Source organism: Trichoderma evansii (genome assembly GCF_050947405.1).
Source record: "Trichoderma evansii strain SZMC 28006 chromosome Unknown GGI43scaffold_5, whole genome shotgun sequence".
Classification (NCBI taxonomy): Eukaryota; Fungi; Ascomycota; class Sordariomycetes; order Hypocreales; family Hypocreaceae; genus Trichoderma; species Trichoderma evansii.
The window spans coordinates 726,266-739,694 of record NW_028145201.1 but is presented as its reverse complement, the minus strand read 5'-3'; the positions used below and the strand labels follow the sequence as shown (position 1 = coordinate 739,694).

At 46.9% G+C, this 13,429-nt stretch overlaps 6 protein-coding genes across 6 annotated transcripts; 2 read left to right on the top strand and 4 right to left on the bottom strand.

Moving 5' to 3' along the window:
• Positions 1 to 699: 699 nt before the first annotated feature.
• Positions 700 to 1,217, bottom strand: GGI43DRAFT_421582 (uncharacterized protein; the record flags this gene model as incomplete). The annotated part of the gene is made up of 2 exons (XM_083207978.1): positions 700 to 913; positions 967 to 1,217. The coding sequence occupies 2 exons, from the start codon at positions 1,215 to 1,217 to the stop codon at positions 700 to 702; spliced, it is 465 nt and encodes a 154-aa protein (XP_083062648.1).
• A 1,932-nt stretch (positions 1,218 to 3,149) lies between these two features.
• On the top strand, positions 3,150 to 4,331 carry GGI43DRAFT_311005 (uncharacterized protein). The gene is made up of 2 exons (XM_083201696.1): positions 3,150 to 3,328; positions 3,397 to 4,331. The coding sequence occupies exons 1-2, from the start codon at positions 3,317 to 3,319 to the stop codon at positions 4,297 to 4,299; spliced, it is 915 nt and encodes a 304-aa protein (XP_083062647.1). The 5' UTR covers positions 3,150 to 3,316; the 3' UTR covers positions 4,300 to 4,331.
• Positions 4,332 to 4,363: 32 nt separating this feature from the next.
• On the bottom strand, positions 4,364 to 5,660 carry GGI43DRAFT_421580 (uncharacterized protein; the record flags this gene model as incomplete). The annotated part of the gene is made up of 4 exons (XM_083207977.1): positions 4,364 to 5,014; positions 5,080 to 5,166; positions 5,228 to 5,370; positions 5,426 to 5,660. 4 exons carry the CDS (start codon positions 5,658 to 5,660, stop codon positions 4,364 to 4,366), a joined length of 1,116 nt encoding a protein of 371 aa, XP_083062646.1.
• Positions 5,661 to 6,188: 528 nt separating this feature from the next.
• On the bottom strand, positions 6,189 to 7,891 carry GGI43DRAFT_310960 (amidohydrolase family protein). The gene has a single exon (XM_083201695.1). It carries the CDS (start codon positions 7,644 to 7,646, stop codon positions 6,234 to 6,236), a length of 1,413 nt encoding a protein of 470 aa, XP_083062645.1. The 5' UTR covers positions 7,647 to 7,891; the 3' UTR covers positions 6,189 to 6,233.
• On the top strand, positions 7,787 to 9,787 carry GGI43DRAFT_432737 (uncharacterized protein; the record flags this gene model as incomplete). The annotated part of the gene is made up of 2 exons (XM_083209632.1): positions 7,787 to 8,605; positions 8,654 to 9,787. Exons 1-2 carry the CDS (start codon positions 8,504 to 8,506, stop codon positions 9,785 to 9,787), a joined length of 1,236 nt encoding a protein of 411 aa, XP_083062644.1. The 5' UTR covers positions 7,787 to 8,503.
• Positions 9,788 to 9,855: 68 nt separating this feature from the next.
• Positions 9,856 to 12,602, bottom strand: GGI43DRAFT_310957 (GH92 family glycosyl hydrolase). Its single transcript, XM_083201694.1, has one exon. It carries the CDS (start codon positions 12,496 to 12,498, stop codon positions 9,925 to 9,927), a length of 2,574 nt encoding a protein of 857 aa, XP_083062643.1. The 5' UTR covers positions 12,499 to 12,602; the 3' UTR covers positions 9,856 to 9,924.
• Positions 12,603 to 13,429: the final 827 nt, after the last annotated feature.

Sequence of the window (13,429 nt, the reverse complement as noted above, 5' to 3'; positions counted from 1 at the left end):
AATGGCGAGCTACTTAAGAGCGAAGACGATGAATCACAGTAGAATAAACAAATTGGCTACTGTCAAACCGAATCTTTTATTTCGTCTGTATAATTATATCAACGTCGGAAGAGACAAAGAACAGCTCTTGGCAGACAGCCTTTGACAGGATAGCCTTTGATGTCTGCGCCCACTGTGGAGTCTCAGCAAAGCTAGCTCAACTTCAAACCGGAACTTAAACATGTGTAGTTATTACCAGTCGTTTCCAATTCCCATCGCCTCATTCTGTTTTATCAGCCTGCGCAAAACTTTGAACAAGCTGTGTTCTGGTCGTCTGGAAGGTCTTCAGAAATAGTCGCTGTGAGATCCGAAGATTTAAGAGAATTTTCACACACGAAGCTTCAGAATACACAATAGTTGCCGTCAGAGGGTTCCACAATTTCCTTTGAGGGCCGTCTACAATATTTAGCGCTCTATCATGGTTGTTCACGTTGAAATGTTCGTCTTCAAGATACAGCGCACAGCGACTGCTAATTAATGGTGAATACTGAGCGATGCTAATGCGAGAATAAAGTTCCATGTTCAACTTAATTATCCGTAAGCTACTGCCCTGTAAGGCCATAATTCCATAGCTGTATTATTAAACATTAATTGTATATTTTAGAGCGTATCCGTATTTGGGAGCCTAGCGATCCAGCGTATCGCACCCAATACCCGTCATTACCATAAGAATGTGCAGAGCCAGCTGCATAAAACCACCAGTAGAGCCACCAACACCCACCGCAATTCAATAGTAAACTTCGTTTCAAGCCATCGTTGCCACGCCTTCATACCTCGTTTGCGGTTGGGACAAGTTGGAGTGCCGTAGATGATGCAACCCAGCCCAGGCCGTGATTCACACTCGATGTGCTCTCGCCGGCGCTTCATCAGTAGTCTGTTTCAAATTAGCTTTATTCATAACTAGATGTAGGCGGGAATATGGCTTACGGAACGCTGCCTCTACAAAACCTCAGGTCTGTTCCCAAGTCGCAACGCTTGGAATTGGGACATTCAAGATGAAGGCGGCGGCGCTCAACCAGCCACTCCACCTTGAGCTCAATACCAGTATCAACGAAGCTGTGGAAATACCGGCTGGTATACTTGAGAGATAATGCGTCGGGATATATCAGCATCTCTGAAATTTGTAGATGAATTTCTGTTGGCAGGCTGAGGAACGAAGCTCGTGGCTTCTCGTCCATTTCCGGAAGAGCCCCGCGGTCCTTCTCGGAGCTGCATGGCGAGATGGTGGAGCTCATGGCGGAAGAGCCGGAGGATGGGATGAGCAAAAAGAGCTCAGTTATTGCTTGTTAGCAGCAAAAAGGAGATGGCCGGATAGGAGAGAGAGAAGTTGGAAGAAGGCTAAGGTGTCTGCTTTTGTGCATGTGTTTTGGCGGCTGCCTTCGCTGTGTTAGTGAATGTCTGAGTCTAAGCCAGGGCCGGCAAGCCACCATAACAACGGGCTGACCTCCAATACGAGTCGCCTTATCCTCATGTGACGGAAACCGAAACAGCGGACACGCGGAAAAGCATGCAGGACTCCAGGCACTGCAGCATGCCAAACGTGTTAGAGCTGCAAGGCAGCACCATTTACAAGGGCCGCACTGCCTCTTGGGTGGCTGGGACCTGCTATTAGTGGAGGCGCTGCTGGACTGAGACACCCACCTAGAGCCACTAGGACAGGCAGCGATCCAGTCTTTGCGGGTGCCTGATCTCGGCCCGCTAGTCCCTATAGCAGCCCAAATGATAGGCCTAGATGCCAATCCTAGATATCTGGTTTGTTTATTTGTTTATCAACTGCTTCGCTGTCAAGTTTCCAAGCGTGATGTTTGGAGAAACGTGGCTTCCGTGCTAGTTTAGTTGTGGGATGGCCGAAAGGGGCAAACGGCCGCATTTAGAAAGAGGCACATGAGCTTGACGTCAACGAGCCAACTGGGGAATATGTAGGGACTATTTAGATGCCGCTGTTGGTGAGTCCTACCGACATCCGGAATACAAGTCCTACCTACGTGTTCCCATTTGACGTGCGCAAGGACTCATATCCCTGAGATGCGGCTGAATATCGACGCCCCTCGCCCGGGATATAAATGACAGCCCCGCTAACAGTGGCTGTCGTTCTATTTTTATAACAGCTAGGTGACAGCTATTAACTTGACGAAATTGTACAGAGGATTCAGGGCAGAGATACATACACGTAGCCAGTAGTCAAATAACAATGTCAGGCCGGGCGTTCGTGTTGTTTCATGTGAATCATCATCTGCCTTGGTGGCATCAAGCTATCGCTTGTTTCTTTTCGCTCCACTGAGCGCCTCATATTTTAGTGCTCCTTTCTGGCATTACTCTGTTCGCTCACTTCAAGTTCCATATCTGTCAAATCGAAATATAGCTCGCGAGACTGCCGACGGTCACGACCTTCACGTCGCCGTAGCCCTTTGTAAACAGGGAGCCAACTTTCGTATTCCAAGAACATGATTCATTCTCCAATTTCGGGTTCCCATCGTAAAAAATTACCGCTTGGGTTTCCAAGCTGCTGAATCATCCAGTCACGAATCCCATCACCTTTATTCCCGTTCGATGCATGCTAGGGATACCACCAAAGCCGTGACTGATATACCCGTGGCCCAGAAGAGCGATTGACATTGCTTCACATCTCTCATATCGGCCGTTTTCATGCCCAACAGTCCTGAAATAATGGATAGAGGCGATAAGGATAGCGTTGCATTAATTAGCCCCCGAAAAACGTTTTCGGTCTTCCTCTAAGACGCCAATTGTTTAATTCACGTGTTCTTTCAAGAAAATTGCTCTTGGTTTTATCGCGTGGTGTTTTGTATCATCCCGCGACTGACCGCGATGCACTGTAACGGGAGTCAAGATGCTCTCTATGCAAATCGCCCTACCTATCTTTCACTAAATTGTATTGATACCCACTCTTACATGAAGCACATTTTGACCATAACGTCTTTTGTGCCGACAATTCGCATGAACAAAATGCCTAAGCAGCTACGGAGTGTAAGTGTGGAAGAGCGTATGTAATGTATTTGAACTCTTAGTGAGGAATCCACTACGCCACTCAAAACACGTGGAGACTTACAACGCCAAAATTCACTTTACGCCACATAAAAGTTACTGCTACTGTTCTGTATTTCTCTCACCATTCATCTAGCTGTTGCACCCTCGTCGTTTTATGCAATCAAATACGTCACACATGGCGCTATTTGCATCCTTTATCAACTGAATTCTTTTGCGGGAAAAGAAACGGGTGTTATCAGCTATCAGAGTGCTAATAGCTTGGATCGTCGCGATGCCTCGAAAGGTGTGCCATGTCCGTATGAGTTGTCTCGTTTCATGAGTTCTTTCTCTAACCATTTTATTCCCTCTCAGCTCATAACACAAGATGTTAAAGATCAAAATCGTGAAAGCCAAAGGCGTTCCAGAGCCCGGCGCTCTGAAGTGATGAATGATCTCAAGAAGCAGGTGGAAGCCTATCAGCGGCAAGGCGTAGTGGCGTCTTTAGAGATGCAAAAAGTTGCTCAAGCAGTCGCTTTTGAGAATCAGCGCTTGAGAGGCTTGCTCAATATACATGGGGTATCACAAGACGATATTCAACAATATGTTTTAATGCCTTCCGCTCCTCCGTCTTTTACACAGGCTAGTTTATATGAGCCTGGCTCCCTCAAATGCAGAGCATGTGGCAGCACTTCTATCGTGGCAGAGAAGCTTTCAGATTCATTGCAGGCAAAGAAATCTTGTGTCAATTCAAACATTTTACAGGAGGAGGCTATCAATCCACGACCTTTAACTTCCGTTCGATCCGAAGCTATTCAAAATTCCAACGCAGATGAGAAGATCGCAGTAGAGGCTGCTTCAACAGCAGTCGCTTTGCCGCGACCAAGATCCATTATCTCTCATCAATTTGAGGACAAACACGATCAAAAGGAGCTATTTAATGAACATCAATCTCAATATCAAGCATCTCACACAGACAAAGACAATGATCATGACAATGGCAATGACAAGATTCGCGATGGCGAGTCATCCTTGGACGCTGGTACTCCTCTCTCAATCCCTCAGTGCGACCCGCAGTATGCATCTAAGATTGGTCATATTGACGCCATGGAAACGTCTTGCGATACCGCAGCGTCTATTCTCGTGGATCTTCATCATCACGCAGATGCTGAGCGCACTCGCGCTGCTCTCGGCTGCAAGGGGTCAAACAGCTGCACCGTCAGCAACATCAAAATATTCCAGCTACTGGAAAGTTTCCCTGACATATTTCAGACTTGACACTAGCTGTTTCAAATTCTCAAAGAACATTGCTTTTTATCATCCCTTACATAGCAAATAGCTTTTATTTCCAACCCCATCTAGCAGCAATCCATCGAAGAGCATACACCAAAGCCAGCAATACCGGTACCTCGATCAAAGGACCTACAGTGGCTGCCAATGCCTGATCGCTATTCGGACCAAACGTCGCTACCGCCACTGCAATAGCCAACTCGAAGTTGTTACTCGCTGCTGTAAAGCTTTGCGTAACAAGGAACTGGTATTCGAAACCCAGCATTCGACAAATGCTTACAGTTGTAAAGAATACAATGGTGAAATATACAATGAGCGGAGCTGCAACGCGGATGACAGAGACAACCTGATGCACTACCTGGTGGCCTTGAGCAGCAAAGAGGACCAAAATGGTGTATAAAAGCCCAATGAGCGAACAAGGCGAGGCAAAGCGAATAAAAACACGGTCATACCATGCTGGCCCTGCGAGAAACCTGAGCGTAAATCTTGTGATTACCGCTGTGCCAAGGGGGATACCCAGAAAGGCAGCCACACTAGTTGCAACAACAGAATAAGATATAGAGCCGACATCTTCGTGGCTGATGACGCGGATAAAGAAGATGGCGAGTGGCGCGAATAGAACCATCTGAAGAATGGAATTGACTGCAACCAGAATGGCGCAGTAGTCATTGTTGCCACCAGCGAGGGCATTCCAAATCAAGACCTAAGTCATGTGTGTAAGCATTTTCCTAAGTGGTGCTTCTATAAGGACAAACGGGGGAAACAAACCATGGCAATACATCTTCCTAGGCCCACGAGGATGAGGCCGCTGCGAAGAGCACTTTTATCAGGAAGAAATGCCCAAGAAAAAGCAAGCTGATAGATTATAAGTATTGGCCATTCAAGCGGAGACCAGAACTGGAGAACAGAAACTAACCATTAAAAAGGGGGCTATGATCCAATTGATGAAAACACTAAAGCCAATTTGCTTCCATAACTCTTTCTTGGAGAAAATTTTGTGTAAAGTCTCATATTGGACTTTGCAAAGAATCGGGTACATCATCACTAACAACCCAATGGCTGCATTATTGTTATTTAGTAGATCACTAAATAGTGCCACAGAATAAAAACTTGCCTATCGGGATAGATACACCAACAAATGTTCCCTTTTCCAGAGCCGGTGACATTGATGAAACAAAGTTGCCAAGGATAATGCCAACAGCCATGGCTAGAAAAATCCAGACAGCGAGGAAACGATCCAGCAGGCCCAGGGACGCAAAAGCAGAGAAATTGCGCTTCTGTTGTAATCCATTGTTATTGCCTTCTTGATTTTCTGCTTTCACCGTTACTTTTTCTGGCTGCATCTCCATGATTCTGCCGAAAAAAGCTGAGTCTCGACAAAATGGCGGGTTCCTGGCGGGCTTCAACAAGCCTATCGCACTATAATTTGTATGTAAATCGATCACAACTATGCTATGATAAAAATACGCTCAACGGCAGCGATAACAAAATTAAATAATTAGTGGCTTTAATGAATATTTTCCGATGTTAAGAGGAAATTTGATGCTATACCATTGCATTTACGTTCAACTTCTATGTAGCAATATCCTTGGTGACGAGAAGAACTGGGCGAAATGTAAGGGGAGTGGAGCTGCGATTGAAGTGGCCAATTAGATGCAGGGCATGACACACTCCCTCAAGTTCACAGTAGAGATGATATGAGCTTGGAAATTTATAAACTTCACGACTATCGAACATTCTTTTGCCAAGCGAAGTAGTTTTGAGGAACAGTGTACATTCAGCAAAAGAACATTAATAATTATCTTGACGTGTCCCTATGAAATAACTACATGAACGAGTGTGATTTATCATTTTAATCAATCTACCACGTTACCATCGACCATAAATCGCCCCTAAAAAGAACCAAAGAGCTCAAGCTAATATTACAAGAAGACATAAAACATTGCCCCAATTTGTAAGGTCACCAAAGAAATCCAGCTAAGTGCAACAGATGCACTTGCACTGTTATGTGATCCAGAGCCAGAGCCAGAGCCTGATCCGGAGCTAGGGCTACTGGATGGGCCGTCGTCGTTGGTAAAGTTAGCCGGAGGGTTCGACAACCCAGTGCTGTTGGCAATATCCTCGTACTCAATTCCTCCAACCCAGACTCTCGCAATATCTCTAGTGTTGGAAATGTTGACCAGCGGGTTGCTGTTGAGCAAAATCAAATCTGCCCGCTTACCAGGTGCAATCTGGCCGCGGTCTGTCAACTGATGGTGCTGAGCAGGAAGAATGGTTGCTGCCCGGAGAGCTTCAAGTGTAGTTAAGCCAGCCTCAACAAGATTTTCGAGCTCAAAGTGCAGACTCAGTCCCCACGGTATGGAGATGTTGGCGTTGACTTGGCCAACGGAATCTGTACCTGCCAAGATGGGGATACCGGCAGCATGAACGGCCTTGACGTTGTCGAATACATTCTGATAGTTGTCCGGCCCACCAACCTTGTGACCTGTAAAGGTCAATAATGCGACGTTGGAGAAAGCGTATCGAGCAATATTCATTGTCGGAGTGCTCCAAGTAGTGGAAGACTTGCGAACCGTCTGGATATTGGAGGCATTAATGAGGCCATTCGTAGGAATGTGCTGAATTCCATTCGTGCCTGAGATGACAGCTTGTGCCCAAGCATTGAGATCAGAAGCATGAGTCATTGACAGTTTACCAAGATTGTGAACAGCATCAACAAGAGCATTTTGCATGGTCTGGCTGGGGCCATTAATCTCGGCAGTGATCTTATAAAAGTCGGAGTGGTTGCCGAAGGTGTAGGATACGACGTCTGTAGCATTTTGATCGGGATAAATGAGGTAAGGTGCTGTAAGATTGAACGTCTTGGAGTGCTGGCTTCCGGGTCCAGTAGCTGGTATACCGGCTGAAATGAACGATGCTACACCGTCTACGTTGCGAAGCGGGGCACATAGGGTATAGTTTCGACATGCCATATTCAAGGCAGTAGTAACTCCGTAAGAAGCCAGAATCTCTAGCCCAGCAATGCTGGATATATGAACATGGCTGTCGATCAGACCGGGGATCAAGACACCTCCCTTGCCATCAACTGTTGTTTCAATATTGCTTGTGTCGCTGCTGATATTCTCGCCATCGATGATGACAGTTTGAAGAGCAGTGAGCTTGAGACCGTCGAATACGCGAACGTTTTTGATAGCTGTTTTTGTTCGTGGTGCAGGATCTTGTCTTCGGACCATGTCATTGGGGTCCGGTGCTCGCTCTTGCATAAGATGTTCAAGACAAGCAAGACTGCCTGATGAGAACACTGCGGCGACTGTGAAGAGCTGAGCTGGTTTCATTTTGAAAAGAGTGGAAGAAAAATAGGAATTGAAAAGGCTGGTTGGCAGCTAATAATTGCGAATTGTATTGAAAGTATAAGTCTCGATTATCAAATGTTGTAAAGGTTGTCTTAATTCAGTGGTCTGCATAAATTGCCGAGAGGAACTCACAGATTTATATATTTGACGATTACAATTCTTATTTCACGACTCTGAATTCATCTTAATTTCAAGCCTGTTTAATCAATCTTGTCTTCTCCTGCATATTCGTACACTAAACTTCTACCAGAGACAACAACGCATGCACAAGGGTTTCTATGCTCCCATAGGGCTGATGCTTTTCATAACTATGAAGCATTGCCAGGATATATCATCCCATGGGGCTATGTGGAGGATTAAACGAACAGGGCTTGGACACGTTCAGAGCAAAAAGACCAGGTATGTATTTAGTTTAGCGTACGAAGGTAATCTCTACTGCATTAGTTGACTTCTCTCCCAACAGAGTAGAAGGATGCATGTCGGGATGCTGATTGGAGGAGCCACCACCACTCATATTCTGCAAAACCGACAGGGGTCAGGCTCGTACACTAAGTCAGAGAGGGATAGTTCAGGGGCCCAGTTATTACCAGATCTGCCTCTGCTATTCTCGTCCTGTAAAGCCTCGCCATCCGGGCTGTGGAGTTGCGCAGCACTTTGCCAATGTGCCTTGTCTGACTTTGCCTCATTGTCCGCAACGGCTACCAGCTGCCTCTATTGTCTCCATTATTGCGATACCCATGCTCCATAAATGCATCGGACACGGCGCCACCTGAATACGGAGCAATTTAATAGAAAGACCCAAGAAGAATCAGCAAAAACCCCAGTGAATAAGGGAAAACATGGCTGGGGGTTCACGAACATTTCACAACAAGTCAAGGAATGGCTGCAGCCGTTGCAAGAAGCGACGCGTCAGGGTTCGTTTGTTCCATGTCTCATCTGTAGTAATTTTAGCAATGATTGCTCATACATGAACCCGTTATCAAATATAGTGTAATCTGCAAGCGCCAAGTTGTGCCAACTGCACTAGGAGAGGTGAAGTTTGCGACTACCGCTTTCTCGGCATAAACAGCCCGCAGGACAACAGCCCGCAGGACCACATATTTGCGCCTAATAGTCATGCTGCATATATGAGGAGGCGCCGTCATTCGGCTGTCTCCTCAAGGACGCCACCGCCGGTTGGGTCTGTGCTGTCGTCCTCAGCTCTAGCTCCTTGGGCACAGTCAAGCGTGGATGTTTGGCCTATAAGACCGGCATGTCCTCTTGGAGTTCCTAGCATGGTATTAAACTTCATACAAGACGACGAAAAGTACCTTATTCAGGATCAGCTTGCTGATCAAGCGGATTCCGGCGAATACATTGAAGATAGTATGGCAGCAATTTCAACACTCCATGCGAAGTCTAGCGATCCATTACTACATGATGATGGGAGCAACAATCTGGAACTCGCTGCGTATCAGCACCATACTGCAGCATCCAGCAAATTTCGACAGTCTGTAGGCACCATCAGCGATCGCAACTGGTTTAGCGTCCTCGTCTTCGCCATCTCTGTCCTCATCTTCCACTTCGACATCCACAGAAGAGCAAAACGTGGATTCGCGAATGGTGAATTCATGGAACCCCTCCTAGCCCTACGAGGAGCTGCACTTCTAGGCATGGAGCTTGGCCCATGGCTAATGAAGAGCAGACTGCTCGCTGCAATAAGACGACGTGCCGAGGGTGAGACCCCGCCGTGGGATGATCTCGCTGAACAAGCCATCTCGAACCTTGAGTCAATAAACGAGACATCCTCACCACTTCACAATCGTGCTGTTTACCGAGACACCCTTAACAAGCTACAATTCTGGCTGCAACTTTCATCGTGCAAACCGCGAACTTGGCTGCACTTTGTCTGGTGGCCAGGGGCTGTCGATCAGGAATATCTGGATCTTCTAGCGCGGAAAGACCAGATGGCGTTGGTCATTCTCGTTCATTGGTGCGCGGTGATGAAATCTTCGCCTAAAAAGTGGTTCATGGAAGGGTGGGCTGAAAACGTTTCCAGACCCGTGATTCCACAGATTGGACAAGAGTGGGATGGTGTTATGGAGTGGCCACTATCAAGATTGAGAGCGGTTGGCCGCAAATGATTTGGTTCTAATCCTCGGTAGTGCGCTCAACTATTATTTGCATGTATAATACAATTCATTTGTAATATTATTCATTATCAGCCAGAAACATGCAATAGCTTTATTGAGTCAAGTAACACTGAACATGCATATGCAGCTTACACCGTCCCCTCTTGTCCCCAGTCTGTTGGCTCGCTGCTCATCTCGAACTCTATCGTACTCGCCTTAACAATCTGACCATGCTTTAGCACAGGCTTTTTGATGTCCTCTCCATCAACCCTCAGACTCTTTATAAACGCCTTCTCTTGAGAGCCCGCTCCAGGTGCCGAAATAACCAGTGTATGCTCCTCTCCATCATCTCCCGGCCCAGGAGGCAGCAGAATCTCCACCTTGTCAAAGAATGGCGTTGCTACAATATACTCGTCGCTCGCTGGGTTGACAGGATAGAACCCCAGCGCTGATAAGACATACCACGCGCTCATTTGCCCCAAATCTTCATTGCCGCTAAGCCCTGATGCCGTTGCGTTATAGTTCTCCCACGCAAGCTCACGGATTTGCCTTGCCGCGTCAGCAGGATACCCGATAGCAGAATACAAATAAGGAGCGTGGTGGGACGGCTCGTTACTATGCATATTATGACCACCCGCAAAGTATTCATTCATGCGAGCCTTCATGGCTTTCTTGCCGCCTTTAAACAGCGAAGCTAGGCCACCAACATCGTGCATCACATTCAACGTATAGATCCATTTGTCGCCTTCGGTCCATCCCCAAGATTCATCCGCCCACGTACCGTTTGCATTACGCGCCTGCATAAACTCGGTTTCTGAGTTCCAGAGCTTCCTGTAGTTTTGCGAACGTTCTCTTAGCTCCTTCGCATGCTCGAAATCTCCAGCGTGTTCGGCAACTACGGCAGCAGCATAGTCATCGAAGGAATAATCAAGCGTACGACTAGCAGACTCAGCCCAGCGGTCATTATCGACCCATCCATGCTCAAGGTAACTTGTTAGCCCAGCTCGGCATTCATAGGGAGTGCTTGGTTCTCTAGAGTAATAGAGCAAGTCCGTATCATTCTCAGGAGGTACGTAAGCGTCCACATAAACACCATCCCACGCTTTAGCGACATCAAAGTTGTTAAAGCCTCTAACTAAGGCATTCGCAATCACAGCGTCAACGTGTGTTGCAATCATTTCATTATTCTCAATCATATTGTTCCAAAGAGGCAAGCGACCAGACCAGTCGAATATCCGCAGGAGAGAGCGCATCATGGAATCGACTCGCTCCGGGGCAAAGATGGTAAGCAGCGAGTGTTCCGCTCTATAAGTATCCCAGATTGACCAGGACTGGTAATACGAATCATTCGCTTCATGAACGCTGTCTGTGTAGCCACTGTAAAAGCGGCGCAGGCCACCTTCGGATGATGTTGTGGGCTCAGAATAGTCGCTGGGATACTGAAGGGCGTGGAATAAGCCTGTGTAGAAGATGGTTTGGGGATCATGGTCTGCGTCGGTCTCATTGACTCCAGAGATTTTAATCCGGCCAAGTCTCTCTAGCCACGCAGTCTTGACGTTGTTGACAGTCGTTTCGAAGGTGGTCCCATCTGGTATGTCGATATCCAGATTCCTTCTAGCCTGCTCCACACTTACATACGAGACTCCAGTTCTCACTTCGACTCTCTGGACCGACTCGTCGAAAGTGACATACGCACCGACAAACTTATCCTCAATATATTTGCGCTCTTTGTACAACTCACCAGCACGACTAACTCCGTAAGAGGCAAATGGCGCAGAAAAGCGCGAGACAAAGTAGAGTCTAAAAGATTCCGGCTTATCGGGGCCTAGCAAGTATTCTTGTCGCTGGCTATTACTTCCCGATACCTCTCGAGTCTCAGGATCAATTTCGACGTGGCCTGTCCAATTGAGGCGGCTAGCTTGTATAACAAAATAAGGCTGTCGTGACTGGGTATCTTGGAAATCAACGCGAAGATGGCCAACGTGGGCGGATGCGCTCATAGCTACTTGTATGGAGTTTTCATACTGAGCTCCAGCAAGATAATCTGAAGTATTTGCAGATGGGCTTTGCACGGTATATTGGTCCTCTGGCTCAAAGACATAATCTCGTCTTACGCGACCGTTGGCACCCTCAATCACGTCTTTATTTGGGATAAAGTTGGCGCCTCCTGGGCATGGAGGACAGGCATCTCCGAGAAGATCTGATGTCGCTTGTTCGGTAAGATTCCATCCGAACTCGCCCGCCGAGTCTGCATCAAGCGTCACTTCGTATACGTAAGGCGTGCTCCTCTCATCTTCCTTTCTGAATGCTAGTCCCCGATGCTGGAATAGGTGGCGAATTTCATCACCAAGGCCTGGCATAAGCGTTACATGACCGTTTTCACCTATCCAGATGGCGGGCTGGTGAGTTGCTTCAAAGCCATGCATGCGACGGTCACGGTCATTGTAGGGGACCTGGGAGATGAAGTTTTCACGCGTCTGCGGAGTCCATCGCGTCATGCCAAATGGCGGAGATACAGAGGGAATCATGCCACCAAGATCGTTGGGATCATAGCCCCTGGTGCCGACGAGAGGGTTGACATATTTCAAGACACCTGCGTTGGCGTGGTAGTCACTGTTTACGAGCGGTGAAGCTGAGTCTGATGAGGACGCAAGCTGCGAGGATACAGCCGTCGTATATGAAACCAAAGACGAGATGGCGAAGCGTATTGGTAGATGCTTCATTGTTGCAGGCGTTTTACAGCAACAACGTTTGCTGAGGCTCACATTTGAGAGGAATGAAACGGCGGAGGTGAATGATGCAAGTGTATAGCAGCGGTAAAAGCAGAGCGCACGAGTGACTAAGACTTCGTGTTGAACACCTGACCCTCAGACAAAGACTCAACCGCACAAGTGATACCCAAATTGAGTTATATGCAACTTCGTCTACAACTTTATAGCTTGCAAAATACATCGCTGAAGCGGTGGTCGCGATATTCAAGCTGTATGCAGTGCAGCCACTTTTCGGCCCATTCCGTCGATCGTCCACTTTTTGCGGGGTACCAGTTAACATGACCTTTGGCATTAGAGCAATAGAGTAACCTATAAGTTGGCATTTACGGAGTACTACATTCATTGTACGTAAATCATTAGTTGGGAATGCTATAGATTCATGACAGTAATAATAAAAGCAATTTAGCTAGAGTGATTGCATGCAGTTAGCCTAGAATAGACGCTAAAGCTACATATAATGAAAGATGCATTCTAAGGGCCTTCAGTCCCTAGGGATTAAAATTGCTGTGAAAATGCATGCATGTGCACCTTATGCAGCAGAATGCAGCTAGTGATGTATAGATATGATATTTTAAAGAAGCTAGGTAACACCAATGAATGCCTTGAGAGGATTTACAAATGCTGTGAAGCAGTTCAAGCAGGAACGGAATAGTATCGCAGTGCTTCAAGGTCGGGGCTAGAGTCCAGCTACTACTACATTCCCCATTCAAGAAGAATTCGAGTGCCAATGTCATCCAGGTAGTAGATAACTCTCACGGTCGCTATAAGTGACGGCTTGGTTTCAAATGTCGTGAAATGTGTGCAGAGTCATCCCGACATCTAGCCGTTATCCGATCATCTGCAAACATTGAATAGGTATAGAAGCTCCCAAATAAATGGACAG

Bases quoted from the DNA above. Each gene is read 5' to 3' on its own strand.
- GGI43DRAFT_310960 (XM_083201695.1), bottom strand. From the start codon at position 7,646: ATGAAACCAGCTCAGCTCTTCACAGTCGCCGCAGTGTTCTCATCAGGC.
- GGI43DRAFT_310957 (XM_083201694.1), bottom strand. From the start codon at position 12,498: ATGAAGCATCTACCAATACGCTTCGCCATCTCGTCTTTGGTTTCATAT.